At 39.7% G+C, this 21,282-nt stretch overlaps 3 protein-coding genes across 7 annotated transcripts in view; 1 reads left to right on the top strand and 2 right to left on the bottom strand.

The window, feature by feature from the left end:
- On the bottom strand, positions 1 to 3,621 carry fn3krp (fructosamine 3 kinase related protein). Its single transcript, XM_034191030.1, has 6 exons — positions 3,315 to 3,621; positions 2,718 to 2,869; positions 2,497 to 2,588; positions 2,300 to 2,382; positions 1,742 to 1,864; positions 1 to 391 (listed from the first exon to the last, which is right to left on the bottom strand). The coding sequence occupies exons 1-6, from the start codon at positions 3,453 to 3,455 to the stop codon at positions 53 to 55; spliced, it is 930 nt and encodes a 309-aa protein (XP_034046921.1). The 5' UTR covers positions 3,456 to 3,621; the 3' UTR covers positions 1 to 52.
- A 177-nt stretch (positions 3,622 to 3,798) lies between these two features.
- arl16 (ADP-ribosylation factor-like 16) lies at positions 3,799 to 13,515 on the top strand. Of its 2 annotated transcripts, none has more exons than XM_034189489.1 (5): positions 3,799 to 4,013; positions 10,625 to 10,674; positions 10,771 to 10,887; positions 10,980 to 11,095; positions 11,211 to 13,515. In XM_034189489.1, the coding sequence occupies exons 1-5, from the start codon at positions 3,902 to 3,904 to the stop codon at positions 11,374 to 11,376; spliced, it is 561 nt and encodes a 186-aa protein (XP_034045380.1). In that variant the 5' UTR covers positions 3,799 to 3,901; the 3' UTR covers positions 11,377 to 13,515. The 2 variants fall into 2 exon arrangements, with proteins under 2 accessions (XP_034045380.1, XP_034045381.1); XM_034189490.1 differs by having other exon boundaries at positions 3,799 to 4,030; positions 10,616 to 10,674.
- An 18-nt stretch (positions 13,516 to 13,533) lies between these two features.
- The window catches only part of epn3a (epsin 3a), a 41,651-nt gene continuing 33,902 nt past the window's right edge, over positions 13,534 to 21,282 (bottom strand). For 2 of the 4 annotated variants that reach the window (XM_034189484.1, XM_034189487.1), the window contains 6 exons: positions 17,566 to 17,649; positions 17,245 to 17,374; positions 16,898 to 17,062; positions 16,716 to 16,802; positions 16,380 to 16,619; positions 13,534 to 14,365 (listed from right to left, as the gene is read on the bottom strand). In XM_034189484.1, coding sequence (XP_034045375.1) covers positions 14,085 to 14,365; positions 16,380 to 16,619; positions 16,716 to 16,802; positions 16,898 to 17,062; positions 17,245 to 17,374; positions 17,566 to 17,649 — 987 coding nt within the window. In that variant the 3' untranslated portion in view covers positions 13,534 to 14,084. The remainder of the gene's footprint in view (positions 14,366 to 16,379; positions 16,620 to 16,715; positions 16,803 to 16,897; positions 17,063 to 17,244; positions 17,375 to 17,565; positions 17,650 to 21,282) is intronic. The other 2 variants (XM_034189485.1, XM_034189486.1) reach the window with 2 other exon arrangements.

Raw genomic sequence — 21,282 nt, 5'->3', positions numbered from 1 at the left:
GGCTGTGAGTGTTTAAGACCTTAAAGCTTTCTACAAGTGGGAGAACATGCAATCATTTCACTAAGTCCTTCATAATCCTTACTGAAGATCCTCTGTAGCTTCCACCGAAGTGGTTCCAGTGATTTAGATAATGAAAGAGTTGGTAAAGCTGGTTTCTCTTTGCAAAGTCTTGTGCCTTCGGAATCTTGTCATGGTAAGCAGAGAAAAATGATTTGCTGAATCCACCAAACATCCCTGTAATGCTCAACTCAAACTCTGAGTGCCCGTAAAATGAAGATGGGTCAAATACGACCGGGCCTTCTGCAGTCTCTGCCACATTGCCTCCCCATAAGTCTCCATGAAGGAGAGCCGGGACAATCTCCACATCTTTGAACAACTGTGGGATCTGCAGCTGTGGATAGCAGACACATCATGTAAGTGGCACAGCAAAGGCCACAAACAGCAGGCAGTCTTTCTGGTTAAGTTAAGAGTAAAGAGTTTTTTTTTTTTCTTGTCATGTGCACAACAAAAACAGGCAGTTATACCACACAATGAAATTCTTACTCTGTTCATTCTCTCAAGAAAATTTGCATGTAGAAAGTTCACATCAGATGATTAAAAAAGAAAACATAACGATGAGGAGAAGAATGACAGTGAAATAACAGTCACTCAGGTGGTGGAGGGGTTAGTGTGTAAGAGAGTTATTGAGAAGAGTAATGGCCTGTGGGTAGAAGCTACTCCCCAGCCTAGTCATGCTGGACTTCAGACTCCTGTAGTGTCCGCCTGATGGTAGTAGTGCGAAGAGTGAGAGTTGGGGGGGTGTACTGTCCCTGATGAGGTTGTGTGTCCTACGTAGGACTCATGTTTGGCAAATACGAGCGGAAGGCTGCCACAGTGATGTACTGTGAGGTCTTAATCACATGCTAGAGAGCCTTCCGGTCTTGGACTGTGCAATTACCATACCAGACTGTAATGGCAGTGGTGTGGACACCCTCAACTGTACACCTGTAGAGGTTGCTGAGAATTTTGGCTGACTTTCCAAATTTTCTTAGTCTTCTCAGAAAGTACAATCTCTTTTGGGACTTCTTGATGATCTGTCGAGAGTTGTAAAACCAGGCGAGATAACTACTAATGTGAGTGCCAAGGAATTTGAAGGGTTTCACCCTCTCCACCTCTGTCTCATCAATGTATCGGTGTGTGCAGCTCCCCACTCCTCCCTGGATCAATAACCAACTCCTGTGTCTTCTCTGCATTGAGGTAAAGATGACTATCACGAAACCAGGGTACCACATCTGCCACCAATGTTCTGTATGCTGTCTCGTCCCCAACGGTGATCAGACCGATGACTGCAGTGTCATCCGCAAATTTAATGATGCTGGTGTTGTTCTGGGAGGCAACACAGTCATACAAGAAGAGTGTGTAGAGCAGGGGACTCAGCACACATCCCTGGGGAGTCTCCATGCTCACAGTTTATATGCTAGATGTGCGGTTATGAACTTTAACTGACTGGGGTCTGCCTGTTAGAAAATTCAGCACCCACTTACAGAGGGAGGGTGTCAGTCCGAGTGTGAGGAGGTTATCTGCAAGTTTGCAGGGGATGACTGTGGTAAATGCTGAGCTGTAGTCGATGAACAGCATTCTAACATATGTGTTCCTGCCCTCTAAAGTGTGTGAGGGCTGTGTTGATAGTGATGTTAACTGCATCATTCCCTAGGTTCTACTGGGGTCTGCATATGTGTGTGTGGTGGCAGCGGTGGTGTACCTGTAGCTGGGCCCAGAGCTCTCGGACCTCTCTGTCTCCGTAAGATTCCTCCACCAAATTAAGCTGGTGCTGCAGTCTTTGACGGGAATAAAATGTCACCCAGTCATCCTGCCAATCATTTTCCTGTGACAAGAAGAGAAAGGCTTAAAGCTGCAGGAATATCACCATGGATCGCTGTCAGTTAATTTGAACAAAGATCCACTTAAGTCAACGTATATTTGGGCACTGACAAAGTTTTTGAACTTCAAGGGGCATACCACACTTGGACTCAACTCTAGGTTGAACTACTGACTCAATGAAATAAAGAGGGAATATCATGCAACTGGCTGAGTATCAGGCCAGTAGCCAACTGTCCAGTTATTACTGGGTCCTTATAAAAGGGAACCACATACAAAAATTGTAGTGAATCCTACACCATTTACCCTCAAGTTAAAGCTGGCACCCCAAGGTTATATTTATTATTTTATTTCATCTACATTATACAGTGATCGATCATTAAAATGAGAAAAATGTTGTCAATTCTCACATTTATTTGGACCTAAATGTGTGGTTATTTACCATTGGTAGGTATCCACAGCATGTAGTTACACTGAAGCCAAACTTTTCTGCAACATTCACCTCTGACCGCCCAGCCCCTTTTCCTGTGGACATGCAAATATATTACAGGCTCATTCCTACAGAATCTACAAAAGGTGAGGGTTTTGTTTGGCACACTTTGCTTCATTCACTAATGAAGTGGTTTCCAGGTGAATTACCCACTGTCTGCTGCTCCTTAGTTTGTTTTTCCAGTTGTCTCTTGTTGTAAAGATGCAGATTTGCCATCTGCTCTCCAAGGTGTGTTGAATACCTGCACAGTGGATTTGACAATAAATCATTCAAAAAGTAGAACAGCTCCTAATTCAGATGGACTACCCCTAACAAGACAGATCAAACTTATTTATGGTGTTATTAGAGTAACTGTATACAAAGCTCTTACTTGTTAAGACCTCTCATGTCAACATGTTCCATCACAAATACACATCCTCCTCCGTCAAGCTCCATCACTTTCACAGGCTTGGGGACTTTAACCGTGTCTGTTTTTAATATTGCCTCCAAACTGGCCATTTCTCCATCAAACATTAACTTTGCCTAGGTAAATACAAAATATAAGTTTAAAAACAAATATACATAGGAGGGGACATTGAAAAGTGTTGAGCCCAACCAAGAAGAAACCACAAATTAAAATGAACTGATACAATTTTAAAATAAGTCTAAAATCACATAAAACACAATAAAACCAAAAGCAGGATGAAACTGAAATAAAATAGAATAAATGAAATAACATAGATACAGGCAAAACTATTTACCAGATACAAATGTTGCAATATTGTGGCAATGTCACTTTCTAACGACGTTGTGACCACGTAGAATTGTTTGCTGGGTATATTTCATTGTTAAATGTAAAAGAAAACTGATTTTGCTCAATAGTTAGTGTAGGCCTTATTAAGTATAGGCAGACAACACGAGCAGTCAGCGCTGTGCAACCTTTAGCAACAGCTTACAGTAACAAGTGTAAACATATGATGAGAAATACCTCGCTCTTATGATTTATCTTCACAAAAACTCTCCCAGTATCTGTATCATAACTCTGGCCATCGCTAATACATCCACCTCCTGAGTGACCAGCTAACTTCAGCACGGACGTCCCCAACTCCTTCTTCAACTTAGCCTCCATGTTTTCACTACAAAAACATTCCGCAGCACTTCTGGGAGCTGATAAAGCAAAAGCAGACGTTTGTTCTTCGAGTTTCTTCTTCTTCTTCTATGGCGTTTGCTGCCACCTTCTGGATCTTCTTTCAGGCCTTTTCCCTTAAATTCTGGAATATTTATTATAATACCCTGGGAGGAAGAAAATACTGTTCAAGAACGTATGACCAATTCTCAGTCCAGCAATAGTGATTTCCTCCTTTTTTCCCCCTCCCTCTACTTATCTGTCACTCTACACGCCTATTCTTTGTTGGATTTGAGCTTGCTGCTCGTGTTTAAGGTTGACCAATCGACTTTAACTTTAACGTGATTGACGTCGACATCGTCCTATCATACTTGAATGTGCTTGTCACGTGAGTGTTGCCGTAGTGACATGTTTACGTATGCCGCCATGGATACGGACTAAATGCTAACATGTTTTGTTGGACTAAATGCTGCTGCAAACGCGAAATGAGCAGTCATGAAGTGTGTTTGCTTCTCGGAGCGACTGGTGTTGGGAAAACGCTATTGTTGAAACGTCTACAAAATATCCTCTGTGTCCAGGTTGAGTGGCATTAAGAAGTGCGAGTGTCGCGCATGCTAGTTAGTGTTAGCCCCTGTGATAGCTAAATTAGTTACTAAGCTAGTATACGTTGGTATATTTATTTTATATTGGTCGTTACGCCGAGGTCATTTTGGAGATTGTAATACAAATGCTATGATTGTCGTATTAATGAAAGACTGAATTATGCACTAGATGACTATTTTGTATTTTTGAGTCAATCCCATGTCCACCACAGAAATCATTCAATCTAGCACGTGGATCCATCTGCATCTCGGACAGAAAGAAAAAGAAAACAGAATCATTCAGTCGAAAAGCTACACTTAAGGTATAACTCATCCGCATTAAGCAACAGGAAATCAGAAGAAATACTAAAGTGATCACCGGCCACTAACCACAGACCCAGACTTTAGATAAAGTTGAGGCTGAGACCCGCTCTATTTACTAATAAAATTAATTTAAAAAGATAGGAAGCATCATAACATACTATGCCAGTATGCTAGCCATACGAAAGAGAGAATAAATTGAAACTAAGACTCTACAGAATCTGTTTTATTGATGCAGGGAAATCATTCCACAAAACTGGCAAGATAACAAGGCTCTTTGGCCCGCAGACTTTTTATTCACTCTAGGGGCACAAAGTAACCATGTGCCCTCATAACACGGACCCTGGGCCGGAACGTAGGGCTTGACTAGGTCAGCTAAATAGGGAGGTGCAAGTCTGAATAATTTTATAGGTTAATAGCAGGACCTTAAAATCTGATCTCACAGGGAGAGGAAGCCAGTGAAGAGAAGGAAGAAAGCAGTCTTCAACATCTCTAATGTGGAGGTCAAAGGACAACGTAGGATCAAAAATCACCCTAGGGTTCCTAACTTTGTCAGTGTGACACATGAGCCTAGGTTAAGCATTAGTTGGCCAAATTGATGCCGATGTTTCGCTGGACCAAGAACCATCATTTCAGTCTTTTCTGAGTTCAAAAGTAGGAAATTGCTCGACATCCAGCTTTTCAATGATGCAAGTCAGTCTTCTAAGGATTTTATCTGTATGAGATTACCAGCAGTTATCGACATGTATAACTGAGTATCATCAGCGTAGCAATGAATGGTAATCCCAAAGCACTGCAATGTGTGCCCAAGGGGTGCTATACAAAGGGAAAAAGCAAGGGGCCTTCATGTCACAAGATTAAAGGTAGTGTTGTTCAATTTCAGTTCAATTTTAATTCCATTTAATCAACTTATAAAAGCACTTAATCACAACAAAAGGTGCCTCAAGGCACCGGACATAGAACAAATTCTAAATAAAATTTAAAATAAGTGAGTAAAAACAGAAATGAAAAAAAATTCAAATAATTAAAAACACAAGTAAGAGAATAAAACAGATAAGAAAAATAAAACCTATTCATAAGAGAGAGAATAAAAGTACATTTTAAGTCTTGATTTAAAAATGTCCACGGACTCAGACTGCTTCACGGTCGCAGGAAGACTGTTCAGCAGTGCAGGTGCACGATGAGAAAAAGCTCTTGACCCGCTGACTTCTTCTTCACCTTGGGAACACACAATAGTCCTGCATCCTGCGACTGCAAAACCCGGGCCAGCACGTAGGGTTTCACCAGGTCGGTCAGATAAACAGGCACCAGTCCATGGACAACTTTATAGGTTAATAACAAAACCTTAAAATCTGTTCTCACAGAGACAGGAAGCCAGTGCAAGAATGCCAGAATGGGTGTAATATGCTCAAACCTCCTGCTTCGTGTCAAAAGTCTAGAAGCAGCATTCTGAACCAGCTGAAGACCCCTAATGCTGGACTGTGGCAACCCTGAAAAAACCGTTGTACGAGACACAGTGAACAACCTGTAACCCACAATTTTTCATATATCGTTATGTTTTTTTTTTTTATACAGAGGATTCATATTATGATAGGCAAGAACTGATTAAATTTTCAAAGTCATAGTTCAAAGGTTATAGTCAGCAAAAATCTTGGAAAATTAGAAAAATCCCTCTAACATTGAACGAATTTTCAAAAATTCACAGCAGTCAAAAAAGATCAAATTTCTTTTTTAGTTGAGAGTTTTATGTGAGATGGTATCCTTTATTGACTGACAAAGTTTGATCTGGATCTGATCCAGATTACAGATTTTGTGGCCATTTAAATTTAACATGGAAAACCCCATTTAATTGGGAAGTTCAGACCGCAACCAATTCTGATCAAGGGAGTTGACCTGGAGGCTGTAGATTCCTACTAGTACCTCGGATTGTGGCTGGACAGCAAACTGGACTGGACAACCCACACCAACCACCTGTACAGGAAGGGACAGAGCAGGCTGTACTTCCTGAGGAGGCTGTGGTCGTTTAACATCTGCAGGAAACACCTGTGGATGTTCTACCAGTCCGTAGTAGCCACCGTCCTCTTTTACACTGTGGTGTGCAGCACATCCAAGGAGGACACAGCCAGGCTGGACAAATTGATCAGACAGGGTGGCTCTGTGGTTGGCATCAAGCTGGACTCTGGTGACAGTGGCAGAGAAGAGAACACTGGACAAACTGCTGGACATTATGGATGATGCCAGTCACCCTCTGCACACTGTCATCAGCAACCAGAGGAGCCTCTTCAGCCACAGACTGCTCCTTCCCAGGTTCAGGACCAACAGACTGAAAAACTCCTTTGTCCCTCAGGCCATCAGACTGTACAACTCCTCACTCGGGGAGGAGGACTAACAGGAAGAGAGGACAGGAAGGAGAGGAATAGTAGTAGCCAGTAAATCAGTAGCGAGCTGTATTTCTGTTATTTACATTTATGTATTTATATTTGAAAATTATTTTTTACTTTCACTTTTGATATTCTGCGTGTTTCTTACCCCGTGTTCTGCTATACAATTTTGCTGGAACCTCAATTCCCTTAGGGAGTCTTCCCAAGGGATTAATAAAGTTCTGTCAAATCTTATCTAAGCAGGGGTGGTGGCCAAGTGGTTAATACGCTTGGTTTCAGTGCAGAAGGTTCCGGGTTCAAATCCCACCCCTGCCACATTTCTCCATGTAAGGTGGAGTTGCGTCAGGAAGGGCATCCGGCGTAAAACCTGTGCCAAATCAACTTGCAGATCCACCTTGGATTTGCTGTGGCGACCCCGAGTGCAAACAAGGGAGCAGCCGAAGGGACTTACACTCAACAAAAATATAAACGCAACACTTTTGGTTTTGCTCCCATTTTGTATGAGATGAACTCAAAGATCTAAAACTTTTTCCACATACACAATATCACCATTTCCCTCAAATATTGTTCACAAACCAGTCTAAATCTGTGATAGTGAGCACAGATTGATTATCTCAGCAAAGGAGACTTTGCTGAGATAATCCATCCCACCTCACAGGTGTGCCATATCAAGATGCTGATTAGACACCATGATTAGTGCACAGGTGTGCCTTAGACTGTCCACAATAAAAGGCCACTCTGAAAGGTGCAGTTTTATCACACAGCACAATGCCACAGATGTCGCAAGATTTGAGGGAGCGTGCAATTGGCATGCTGACAGCAGGAATGTCAACCAGAGCTGTTGCTCGTGTATTGAATGTTCATTTCTCTACCATAAGCCGTCTCCAAAGGCGTTTCAGAGAATTTGGCAGTACATCCAACCAGCCTCACAACTGCAGACCACGTGTAACCACACCAGCCCAGGACCTCCACATCCAGCATGTTCACCTCCAAGATCGTCTGAGGACAGCTGCTGAAACAATTGGTTTGCATAACCAAAGAATTTCTGCACAAACTGTCAGAAACCGTCTCAGGGAAGCTCATCTGCATGCTCGTCGTCCTCATCGGGGTCTTGACCTGACTCCAGTTCGTCATTGTAACCGACTTGAGTGGGCAAATGCTCACATTCGCTGGCGTTTGGCACGTTGGAGAGGTGTTCTCTTCACGGATGAATCCCGGTTCACACTGTCCAGGGCAGATGGCAGACAGCGTGTGTGGCGTCGTGTGGGTGAGCGGTTTTCTGATGTCAATGTTGTGGATCGAGTGGCCCATGGTGGCGGTGGGGTTATGGTACGGGCAGGCGTCTGTTATGGACGAAGAACACAGGTGCATTTTATTGATGGCATTTTGAATGTACAGAGATACCGTGACGAGATCCTGAGGCCCATTGTTGTGCCACATCCAAGAACATCACCTCATGTTGCAGCAGGATAATGCACAGCCCCATGTTGCAAGGATCTGTACACAATTCTTGGAAGCTGAAAATGTCCCAGTTCTTGCATGGCCGGCATACTCACCGGACATGTCACCCATTGAGCATGTTTGGGATGCTCTGGACCGGCGTATACAACAGCGTGTACCAGTTCCTGCCAATATCCAGCAACTTCGCACAGCCATTGAAGAGGAGTGGACCAACATTCCACAGGCCACAATTGACAACCTGATCAACTCTATGCGAAGGAGATGTGTTGCACTGCATGAGGCAAATGGTGGTCACACCAGATACTGACTGGTATCCCCCCCCCCAATAAAACAAAACTGCACCTTTCAGAGTGGCCTTTTATTGTGGGACAGTCTAAGGCACACCTGTGCACTAATCATGGTGTCTAATCAGCATCTTGATATGGCACACCTGTGAGGTGGGATGGATTATCTCAGCAAAGGAGAAGTGCTCACTATCACAGATTTAGACTGGTTTGTGAACAATATTTGAGGGAAATGGTGATATTGTGTATGTGGAAAAAGTTCTAGATCTTTGAGTTCATCTCATACAAAATGGGAGCAAAACCAAAAGTGTTGCATTTATATTTTTGTTGAGTGTACTTACTATCTAATCTAATCTAATCTTAATGTATACTTTACATTCTATCTTAATCAGACGTGCCTCAATCACTGTAATATTTGAAAGTGAGGTGCAGACAGGCAGTCACGATCGCCTGACAAAGTTTGATTCAGACTTGATCTGGATTGTGGCTTTTGTGGACATTTGAATTTAATATTATAAATTAAATTATAAATAAAATTGATTTGATTTGATATTGAAAAGCCCATTTGGTGTAAATTTTACATTATATCTCAATCAAAAGTACCTCAATCACTCTCATTTGTGACAATGAGGTACAAACTGCTACTCAGTGTATAGACTAAGTTTGATCCACATCTGCTCTGTATTGCAGATTTAGCAGATATTTGATTTTAACATTGAAAATCCCTTTTGATCTATATTTTGTATTATATTTTAGCTTATGAAAAGCCAATTCTGACAGGACTTTGACCTTAAAATTTTTTTCAAAGGTAAAAATTTGTAGCATTGGACACTAGTGTTGGAGGAGGTTTGTGCTCTGCGTTGCAGAGTCTGCGAGTGCACTGCTCTAGTTTACATTGGGGCCCTTGCATTTTGACCCCTGGCCAGGATACAGGACAGGGCATGTGTGTCAGTGACACTTTCTTGTGTCCACAATAACAGTTTATTGGATTTTCACCTCATTTGAACTGCACATCATAAATGTGTATCTCGGATGACTGAATTTCAGCATGATTGGGTCTCACCCAAACCTAAGCACTTCCAGCTTTACAGAAAACAGTATGTATTTTTGTGGCCTTGATATAAATTTATCAGATTTTTACCAAATTTTAACTGGGCATCTCAATGATTGCATTTTGGACTAGTTTGAATTCACATCCCTACTCTAACCAATCACATACGAAAGAAAAATCAGTATTTCGGCTTCATAAATAATAAATTTTCCTGCTTAATTTTTTTGAAAGCATAAATTCCAGTATTCTGTTTACCCAAATGTGGTAATGTAGTTAGGTCAGCCACAGAGGTGGTTGTTTTATTTCCAAATACAGTATCAAAACACAAGATACTACAGCTAATTTGTCTAACAAAATGATCCAAGTCAGCACAAACCCATGGTACAAATTACCCCAATGTTTTGCATAAAAATAGGAAACCATTTCCCTTTGATATTATGTCGTGACAAATAGTAATCAGCTGTTGAAATTCTTTTATATTCATTTCTTAAGTGAAATTGCAGGAATACAGCCAGGAGTTATTTGGGCCAAAGGACAAAAGAATAATTTCCATTATTATTATTTTAGGCTGGCTGCTTAGTTGGTATGTGGGTCATGAAATTTTTATTTCAAAAATATGAAACCATTTCCCTTTGATATTGGTGTCATGATAAATTGTAAGCTAATCAACTCGGATTGTTGGAATTCTTTTACATTAATCTCTTAAATGGAATGATTTTGCTGACCTGATGCAGGAATACAGCCAGGATTTATATAGTTGGGGTAGGTAAAAGGTGAAACCACAGATTTCCAGGTTTTTTTTTTTTACCTGGCTGCTGAGTCAAATTGGTCTGTGGGTCGTCTGATAGCAATCTGAAAACAAATGGACAGTTATAAACAAGGCGTTTACTCCAGAATTGTACTTTATGGTGCTGTACAGTTTTACTGCTTACTATGTGCATTTTCGCAGCTAGGTCAAGTAGCAGACATTGAACAAAAAATGCTATAAATAAAGCTTTTTTAAATAACTGACCAACTATAACTAAGGAAAGCAACAAACCGTACATGAGACTGATGATAATATGAGCACCATTTTCCCTAACAGTATGTTCACAGCTCAGTTTACATCGAGAATTGGATGAGATTCCTGTTACTCTGCCTACAGTGAGTATTAATGAAATGCAATTTGGTGCAAGCTTCAAGACTCAGTTTCATGTCACAGTATTTTTTTTCTTTTCTTTTCTTTTTACATCTCTATAGGTGGGAACCAACCTGATAGACTTGACCCTAAAGAGGAGGAAAGTGACCCTGAGGGAACTAGGAGGCTGCATGGGCCCCATATGGCCCAGTTACTTCAACGATTGCTGCTCTGTGATTGTACAGAAACAATGGCTCTTCAACATTTAAAGAACACGTCACGTTACAATTAAATAGTGAGTGGTGAATTGATTTCTTTGTCCTTTTTGCAGTTCATGGTGGATTCAGCCAACGTCACCCAGATAGCTTCCTCTTGCATCCAGCTGCTGTCAGTACTCTCTGCTGAGCCTCTACACGGAGTGTCGGTGCTTATTCTCTTCAACAAGAGGTGACTGAAAACATATTTCAAAACCTGCATTTATTTGTAGCACCAGCTACACTGTTCAGACAATATGGGTGTCTTCACACACCACCCCCCCCCCCCCCCCCCCCCGTTTTTCCAGGGACATTCCTTGCACGATGAGTCTCATAGAGATCCAGTCCCTATTTCGAATGGATGACATCATAGCATCTGCTTCTCAACCCATCACGATATTGGAACTCAGTGCCAGCACAGGGGATGGACTGCAGGAGGTGTTAAATTGGTTAGAGTCCATAACAATCAGGTGATAACTTTTTTCCCCTGGTTGAATGAAGTCCTCCTCAGAACCAAGGACTGTTTTCACCCCAAGTGACTTTTCATTGCAGGGATTTAAAGCAGTGGTGGGTTAATGGTCGGAAGTGAAATATGAGTGGTGTAACACATATTGGGGAAATCAATGAGGGGAAAACTCCTGAGAAAGTAAAGCCAGGCAGGTCAGAACCAAAGAGTGTATTTTCAACACTAGACTATATTCCATCTGAATCATATTCTTTTTTTCCCCTTATTGATATGGCTTGTATTTGGTGGGGTGGCAGATATAAAAATTCAAATACACTTGAGTGTGTGAGTGCATCAAGTGTTAGGTTGCTTCCACTACTGAAATATGGAACTCAAGACATTCCAGACTGGCCTCAACCTGCAACAGACCAAAACCAGAAGAGGTTGCTTTGTTCCTGCATCAAAGTTTGAGTGACAAATGTCACAGGAGCTGAAATAAAACAAATCTACTGGGCAAGCATGACTGCAGGTTTTTATTATTATTATTACTTAAATCACATGGGTATGAGAGTGGGCAGAAGTGATGGCAAATTGGTTAAGTGCACTTGTTGACAGTGTGGAAGGCTTATTTTCCGTGTAATATGGAGTCACGTCAGGAAGGGCATCCAGTGCAAAACGTGTGCCAAATCAACATGCAGATTCATCTTGCTGACCCCGAATGAAAAGAGAGAAGCCAAAGGGCTTTACTTACACAGGTTTGAAAGAAGGCCAGTATTGATCCAGTTTTACAGACTGTTGTTCCATTTGCAACTGGAAGCAGAGGACCACTGACTGTTTAGTGGTAAATTTAAGTCCATATAAACTTGGACGTTGACAGTTTTTGCGAATTTAACTACTGTAACACCATATTAGAAATGAAAGCAAACTATGACCAGACATAGTGTCCACTGTCTGTTTAATTTGAGAGTAGTTGCGGTCTCCCATTTTTAAAAGTACCAACAGTAAGGGGACACGTGGCTGCTGAGCTATTTTACTGCCAGATATGTCAGTATTTCAGTCACAATTCAGCAGATAAAAATATTTGAGTTGAACTCAGGTGTTACATATCTCTTTGGGTTATTTTAAATGAATAATTTTGATACATTGATGTCACCAAATTGCACCTTGTGGGCCACATCCAGCCTACAGTGACACCCACCCCCCACTCCCACCCAATGCAATCATCTTTGAATGTCTTTAAGATATGATGAAACATCCAGCTAAGCAAGGATTAGTCTGTGTGCAAGAACACAAGTGCTTGTATCTTTAGTTTAATTAAAGAATAAATGTTATTTATGGTGCAGCACAGACATCATCTATTGTCACCAGCTCATCGGGACAGTGTCCTGACAGCTCCTTTCAGTGTTAAGATGAATTACCAGCAGGGGTTACAGTACCTATCAAAGTGATGAAAGTAGCGGGTGTTCTGATCACTGGAAATCAGATTAGAATTGCCATTAACTGTTATTTTCATTATCAGTTAATATTTCAGTAATTTTGTGATTAATGTCTTTGAAACATTAGAAAACAGTGCAAAAAATATATATTCCAGTCACTTTCCCGCAGTCCAAGCTATGTTCAACTGTTGTTTCGTCCTCTCAACAGTCCAAAGCACAAACATAATCAGTTGATAAATATATCAAACAAAAGCAGCAAAACATCAGAATATTTGACATTTTTCTTTTATAAGTGATTGAAGTTATTATTAAAATAGCTGACGTATATATTTTTCCTGTCAGTTCATTAATCAAATAATCATTTCTGTTTGATAGCAAACACACTGATATCAATAAGAATGAGAAAAGAGCAAAATCAAGTTAAAACATAAAAATAAAGGAACAGAACTATCCTGCGTGTGAATTTTTGTGTGTGTACACGTGGCCCTGCAATGGACTGGCGGGCTGTCCAGGGTGTGCCCTCCCTCCCTAAAGACCACTGGGATCAGCTCCAGCTGCCCCTAGACACTTAAATGGAATAAGTGGGTATAGAAATGAATGAACTCTATCCTTACCTGAGCCATACATTTGATGAAACTGCTTCACAAGCAGTGAACAAAACTCAGTGTACATTTTATAATGTCTTGCTGATCATGAATTCTGAAGCGGTTATCATCCTTCCAAACCATTTAATTATTCATTTAATCCCAGCAATTAATTTCACTTTAATAATATAATTGCATACAGTTTCTCATGTTCTGATTTAATAGAAGCTCCACTGAGTGAACTAGCAACTTTTTCCATGACCTGAAAGGGCCACAAATCTGCAGAATCAAAGTCTGGCTGCCGCATTTACCAGCTAAGCTCTTCATACAATCAGCCACATGAGCATATTACCTTATTGACAAGTGGAAAGCTAAGACAAAATCTGACCAAACTGACATTTTACAGTCAGCATGTTACGGCCATAATTTTTTTTTATTAATGCTAAGCTGATATCATTATTATCCCATTACTGGTTTTATTATGAAAGCATCCTGAAAGGTTCCTGCAATGAAGAAGAGCAGAATCTGCTTGCATCAATCTAAGTATTATTTGTTATAGCACATTATATATATATATATGTATAAAAAAAACCTATAAATGGTTTTTGCATCGGTCCTCAGGGCTGCAATTCAGTCTGTGGTTAGAGTGATATTTCAGGAGCATAACCTAATGAAGTTGCTGTTTTGTAAGATATTTGTCTCCAGTTGAGTTTGTCTTCATAAGAAAGGGTTCGGATTACTCTGTGCAGCCTGTGAGCCAGGAGTGGTCTCAGAGAGGGGTAACAAGGGCTCGGGGAGTTTCCGTGGGAAATCTAGACCAGGTTGGGTTGGGTGAGTCAGGGATGAGGGGAGGCTGACAGGTTGATGGCTCACAGGCAAAGGCAAGGAGGCACTGTAAGGAAGAGAAGCTGGAGGGGTGGTGTTGGAACCCATCTGATTCAGAGTTAGTCTCGATGGCTCATTTTGGAAGGGATTTGTAGTTGAAGGAGCACTCATGCCTAGAGAATAAAGACAAAATAATAAATAATAATAACAAGACAATTAAAATGCATACTGAAGCCTCAAGGAAAACACACACAAATAAATAATATACAAATAATGAATGCTTATGAGTTCAATGGTACAAATATTTAATGAGGTGAAAGATGGAACGTACCATTCAACGAGGTAAAATATTTGTTCCATTGAAAGAATAAAAAAAATCATTATTTGTTTCATATAACAGCGAAAATAGATCATTGTCATTTGATATTTTATTAATTTGTGAACAACAGAAAAGGGACTTACATTTTGGTGTTCATCACTGGTGCTTTGACGTCAACAGTACAACGTGAACTTTAGGAGTTCAAAATTGTTCTCAGTCAACTTGCAAAAAACAATTTTGACGATGTAGTCCGTGACGCCATTCGCTGACTTTGTGTACAGACTGCCGTCTGCTTTCCTCACTCCAGCAAAAAATCGCATCAGAAATGTGTCCAGCTGTTCATCCTAACTTCATCCTCTTCATCCTAACAGCTCTTCATACCTCTAGATGGCTTACAGTGTAGTGGATTTGTTTTTGTGTGTGTGTGTGTGTGTGTGTTAGAAGAATTAGCACCGTCAGTTAGCTCCTTCAAACTGTCGTCCATCAGCAAAATAAACTCTGCCATGTTTAGCTAAACGCTGCCCCCGCTAGTGAGTGGTGGTCGCAGCGTACAATGGTACAGAACGTATGGAATCAAATTTGCACGGTAAATGGAACCAAATTTGCATGCTAAATGCAATGCAACACAAATGGGACAAATAATCCATGTCACGTGACATACAAAGCACCAATCAAATGACAAGGATCCATTCAGCAGTTATATCATAAGGGCTGACGTAAAGTTGGGACTACTTTTGATCTACAACCCCAAAATCAGAAAAAGTTGGAATGATATGGAAAATTCAGAAAAACAAAACAAAACAACCCCCCCCCCCCCCAAAAAAAAATGCAGCAATCCTTTCATTTACTTTGACTTCTGTTTCATTGCAGACAATATGAACCAAAGATATTTCATGTTTTGAGTGATGAACTTCAGTTCACTTAATATACATCCATTTCTGCATTTTAAAAGGCCCCCAACAGTCTAAAAAAAGTTGGGATGGGGAAATAATATTCTAAATATAAGAACTAAATCATCACTTTTACAGCTGGTTTTCTTGAGACAAGTCAGCAACAAAATAGAAACAGAACCTGTTTTTTGTTTGTTTGCTTTTTGCATTTTCCGTATCATCCCACCTTTTTACGATTTTGGGTTTAAAATACATATTCAAGCTTGATTCATCTGGAATCATGACACGTTATGCTACATTTTGTTTTTCTTTTGCACTTCCAAGCATGGACTGTTTAGAAAAACCATCAATGCCTTTCAATGATTCTCCAAAGATTTGAGAGCTGACTGGCAAAGCAAAATCAATTCAATAATCTCTAGAAGGCCTACAATATGCACGCACAGACACAATGGAACGGACCTGTTACCAAATGAAAATTTGATCATTTGTTGCACTGAAAAGGTTGATTTTGATTTCCACTTCAATGAGGAGAGTTTACAAAGACATGTTAACTCAAAAAAACATTAGTGTATGACACAAACTTATGAGCAACATTAATAAATAAAAGTTTTATAACATGTTTCTAGTCTATGCAAGTACAGTTTTAGTCCTTTTGTTTTTTTTCAATGAATAGCACAATTGCCGGAAACTAAGAAATGGATTTGAACACATCATGTTTTCAAAAACAGTTATTAGCTAACAAGGTTGGGTAGGATTACTTTGAAAGAATACATGTGGATTACATGTATGTATGTACATACATTTGGATTACTTGTAATCTGATTACTTTTGGATTACATTTCAAAGTAATCCTACCCAACCTTGTTAGCTAGACAGTAGTTGTAGTAAATGGGTAAAATCTGAGGTTGCACTTAGTTAGCGCAAGCTCCTTTTGGGGAAGTTGGTGCTGCAGTTGCTGTTATTATAGTATTTAGATACCTGATAGAAATGGGTTCTTGTTATTGGTTGCGGGATTTGCTGGGATCAAGCTGTCCAGGTTCACCAGAGAAGCTGCTGTGGGACCCAGGAAGGCCTCCGGGGTCCGGCACTTACGAGGACTGGGAGTAGCCAGGCTTTCCCCCAGACGGGACAAGTCAAAAAGCTCAGGACTACTGCTCTCCTCTCTGCCATTCATATTCACCTGCCCTCCATCCATGGCCTCATCAAATAGATCCCCATCTAATAACAGGCAAACAGAGTTGTGACTGTGCAGATATTTCAGGTGAGGAGGGCACAAAAACTACAATGACACTCTGAAGAAGTAGTAACATATACCCGAAGGGCTTCCGGTTCTTGGAGAAGGTTCCACGGTGGCAGCTGTGCCTTCTGTTGGAGCCAAGAAGAGATCAGCTCCTGAGGAAGCTGTTAAAACATTGTTTATTTATTGTTGCATTTCAGATATTATGTAGGTTTATTCACATCCAGTTTTACGTAAATTGTTCTGCATGAGTACACACTTGAGGGCCATTCTCCGACCGTGGAGCCGGCACCAGGGACCCTACTCGGCGGGGCATCCCAGGGGTCAACAGTCCGCTGGCTTTGCTCCCACGTCGGAGGAGGAGTGCGGGGGAGTGGCGGTGCCATCCAAGGAGGATCAACTCTCGAGGAGTTGGTGTCATCCTCTTAAATGAAACAGGTGTGAATCTGAGGTTTCTGATTTTGTAACGTACAAGTAGTGCAAAGTGTATCTGAACACTTGGATTTTATCCCCAAACATTATGCCAAATGTCCTCGTTAGAGGCTTCAAGGTCTCTATTGGACTTACTGTCACTATCTTTAAACAAAAACAATCTTAATATCTCACCTAGTGAGTCCCAGGGGTCAGCTCCCCCAGGGTGAGCGACCGCCTGTTGTGGGGCGTTATTCCAGCGATGGTCACCAGGGGGTAGATCTGAGGGCACAGCAAAAACATCTACCAAGTCCATGAAGGCGATCTGATAACAGAAAAAAAAGCCAGTTCCATTGTGATCATATGTTTTGCGAGAACACTCAATGCCAGAGCAAAAAATATATATTTTATTTTTACATGACAGCTAAAATTGATTAGTCCCAAAGCTTGCTCTTTAGTTTAACTTATTTTTTAAATCACCCCCATAGTGATATTTCATACCCCAACAGTTCATACCCCGCCTTTAGACTCCATCTCACGTTTGCTCTCCTCCAGAGCTTTCTGAAGCATCGACTCGTCTCCTTGACGACTGAGTTGCTCCTGTCAACAGATACGAACACACTAAAGTCTTGGAGTGAAAGATTCCGGCAAAACGCACATATTGTCACAATCATATTATGTGTATGACCCACCGACTGGCCTGTATTCTTACCGGCAACATACAGATAGATCCATATGTATTTGGACAAAGTTATTATTATCTTGGCCATCAATGAGAATATTGATTGAATATTGAATTGTTACTATAGGTGTCTTGGTGGCTTCCCTCACTAAACTCACAAAGTGTTACTCTGTTTCCGAGGACAGACTGCTCCAAACAGATCTACCCTGCTGTGCAATCATTTCTCAATGATTTATTTAAATGAACTCCAAAATTTTAAATAAACTGTACAAATTTTATTTGCTGATTTGTCAAATAAATCATGAGAACATGCATCTGATCATGAAACAGGTCAGCAGAGAATTATCCCGATACTTTTGGATAAAAATCAGGGTCAATATACAAAAAGTGCTGTGATTCCTACAGCTCATATTTATTCATTTACTTTTAACTAATGATATGCAGTCATAGGCCACTAAAATAAAAACATAAATGTCCAACATGGGAGACAAAAGTGTGCAGGAGGCTTGGTCTAGAAATTTCTCTGCCCATAGAAATGAGAGGCTTAAATGTTTTGCTGTTACTGAGAATTCTATTGTGTAGCATCATATTGGCACAGTCATAGAATAAAAAGGGGAACAACACAAAGCAAGTGAGGCGAGTGTAGAGCCAACTCACTGCCAGAGATGAAAATACAATAATGTGACCGTAACACAACTTAAAAAGAAAACATGAATTAACAGAATCCCGCAAGTATTATAAAAGAGAAAAAGCTGAGTAAAATGTGACTGATATCCCACAGCTCAATGATACAGGAAGGGCTGGCAAATGTCAGCATTTATACAACCAGTAGGGAGCAATAAATATCTACATCCATATAATAGACATGTTTATAATTAAGAACATTATTGAATCAGTCATTGTACCATTTACTTATATTTGTAATCTGTCATTTTCAACGGGAACTTTTCCTGATAGCATGAAAACAGCTAAGGTAAATTCCACTATATAAAAGTGGGGATAAACATGTTTTTTCCTATTACAGACCAGTTTCCTTGCTTCCACAATTTTCCAAGATATTAGAGAAATTATTTGTAAATCCACTGGATAAGTTCCTTGATAAATATAACATTCTAAGTAATAGTCAGTATGGTTTTCGTACTAATCACTCTACAGCCATGGCAATTATGGAACTAACTGAAGATATATGCACTGCAACAGACAATAAGGATTTTTTTGTGAGCATTTTTGTGGACTTCAAAAAAGCTTTTGATACCATACTATACTTCTTCAAAAACTAAACAAATATGGAATTAGAGGGGTTGCTCACAAATGGGTATCAAGCTATCTAGTCAACAGAAAACAGTTTGTACAGGTAAACGATGTAAGATCTGGATTATTAATTGTTACCTGTGGGGTACCTCAGGGGTCGGTTCTTGGACCAAAACTTTTTACACTATATGTCAATGACATTGTTAATGTATCTAAGATGTTACATTGTATTCTGTTTGCTGACGATACAACATTTTTCTATTCTGGTAAAAATTTACAACATGTGTTGAGAGTAGTCAAAAAAGAATTTATGGGAATAAAAACTTGGCTTGACATTAATAAATTATCGCTTAAATTTGATAAAACTAATTTCATGATATTTAGTAATAGAGATAAAAGTACGAATACCCCAAATATTATAGATGGTGTAGAAATTAAAAGAGTGGTGTAAACAAAATTTCTGGGTGTCATGATTGATGAGAATTTGAGTTGGAAATCACATATTAACTATACAAAGAACAAATTATTAAAAATGATTGCTCTACTACACAACGTAAAAGAGATGCTAGATGAGAAAGGACTATATACGAGTATATTATACTGTTCTATGATTGTTCCACATCTGACCTATTGTATTGAAATATGGGGAAATGCCTGCAAAACATTCACACAATCACTTTTCATTTTACAGAAAAGAGCAATAAGGATAATTAGTCGGAGGCATTATAGAGAACACACGAGTCCAATATTCCTGCAGTTACATCTGTTGAAATTTCATGACCTGGTTGATTACACTATTCTCCAGATAATGTTTAAGGCTCACAAAAAATACTACCAACTAACATCCAGAACAAATTTGAAAAAAGAGAAAGCCAGTACAACTTAAAAGGAACAGAGATATTTAACAAACCAAGATTCAGAACCAAATTGAAGGAACGTTGCATTTCTATCAAGGGAGTCAGTTTATGGAATAATCTGAACAAGGAAATTAAAGAAGCTAAATCAAGCAATATATTTAAAAAGGCAGTTAAAATTAATATGATTCAGAAATACAACCTGATGTTGTAACAATGAAACCACATGTAGGATTAGGTTTACCATTTTTGTCATTGTTCACTCTTGTTTGTGTTTTGAAATTTCTGTGATTAAGTTTATGCACTTTTTTCTTTTTTGTATAGTTGTTATGAGCTTATGTATGTATACATTCTTTATTTTAATGGTATAAGGGGAAGGTGCTTATAAGCTTTGCTTCTGCCTTCACCCTTTCGGCCACACGGGGTTTTTGTACATTGTTTCATTTATGTTTTGTTATTGCCTTTGTTGTTGTTCATCTGTGTGCCGGATAAATAAATAATAAATAATAAAAGGGAAGTGACCTTTGTATGTTTGTGTATTTGGAGCATAAATCCAGAAAGAGTTGACTTTTGTCCTTTAGCATACTTATGTGTTTTTTCATGAGAATTCAAGTCCTGAAAACAGCAAAGTGATCAGACCAATATTTTTTGAGAAATCAGTCATTTTTGTTCTGAATTTAAGTCTGTTTATGTCACACTTCTACAATAAGAGCCTGTATTTCAAAATAAAAGCCTGTGAGGTTGCTGCAGACCTGACAGAATTCATCAGTCTGTCCATCCTCGAACATCCCAGACAGTAGATTCAAATCTGGACATTTTCTGTGTGCATGTGACCCCAAACCCAGAATGAATATGTTCACACTCCGGACAAAACAACAGAATTGTGTCTTAACAGCGTCTCACACGGGCCAAAAAAAAAGGGAAAAAAGAAATTTGATCTAATGTGAACATTGTCAGAGTGCAAATATAAAACTTTTCTTTATATCGAATACTCGTATTGTACTAGTTAAGCAGCTTCAGAAAAGCTTATTGATGACAAAAATTTATTTTAGACAATTGAATACAACTGAAAATAGATTAAACTTCTTTTTTTTTTAAACAATAGAATGGCTGCATCCCAGTGCCGACTGTTGTTTCAGCTCATCTCATCCCTCTGATTGTTCTGTCTCCATATTCTTGCATCTCTTTTATGTTTTTGTTTGTTTGTTTGTGGATTCCTGCACAGCTGCCTTCCCTCCAGGAACAGGAATAAAGTTGAACATTTACAGTTTGAAACAGGAATGATTTACAGACGTGTGCCCACTTTCAAAATGGTGATATAGCAATGCACATCACAGCAAAGAGAGACTGTCATCACACTAAATCTGAAGAAATACAGCACTATGGAGCTAAATCCAGGCCAAAAGTTTTGTAATCTGAAAAAAAAAAAGATTGAAAAAATAAATT

The sequence above is a fragment of the Thalassophryne amazonica genome, chromosome 16 (genome assembly GCF_902500255.1).
Source record: "Thalassophryne amazonica chromosome 16, fThaAma1.1, whole genome shotgun sequence".
In the NCBI taxonomy this organism is placed as follows: domain Eukaryota; kingdom Metazoa; phylum Chordata; class Actinopteri; order Batrachoidiformes; family Batrachoididae; genus Thalassophryne; species Thalassophryne amazonica.
Note: the sequence above shows the minus strand (reverse complement) of the source record. Positions and strands in the feature narration are given on the sequence as shown.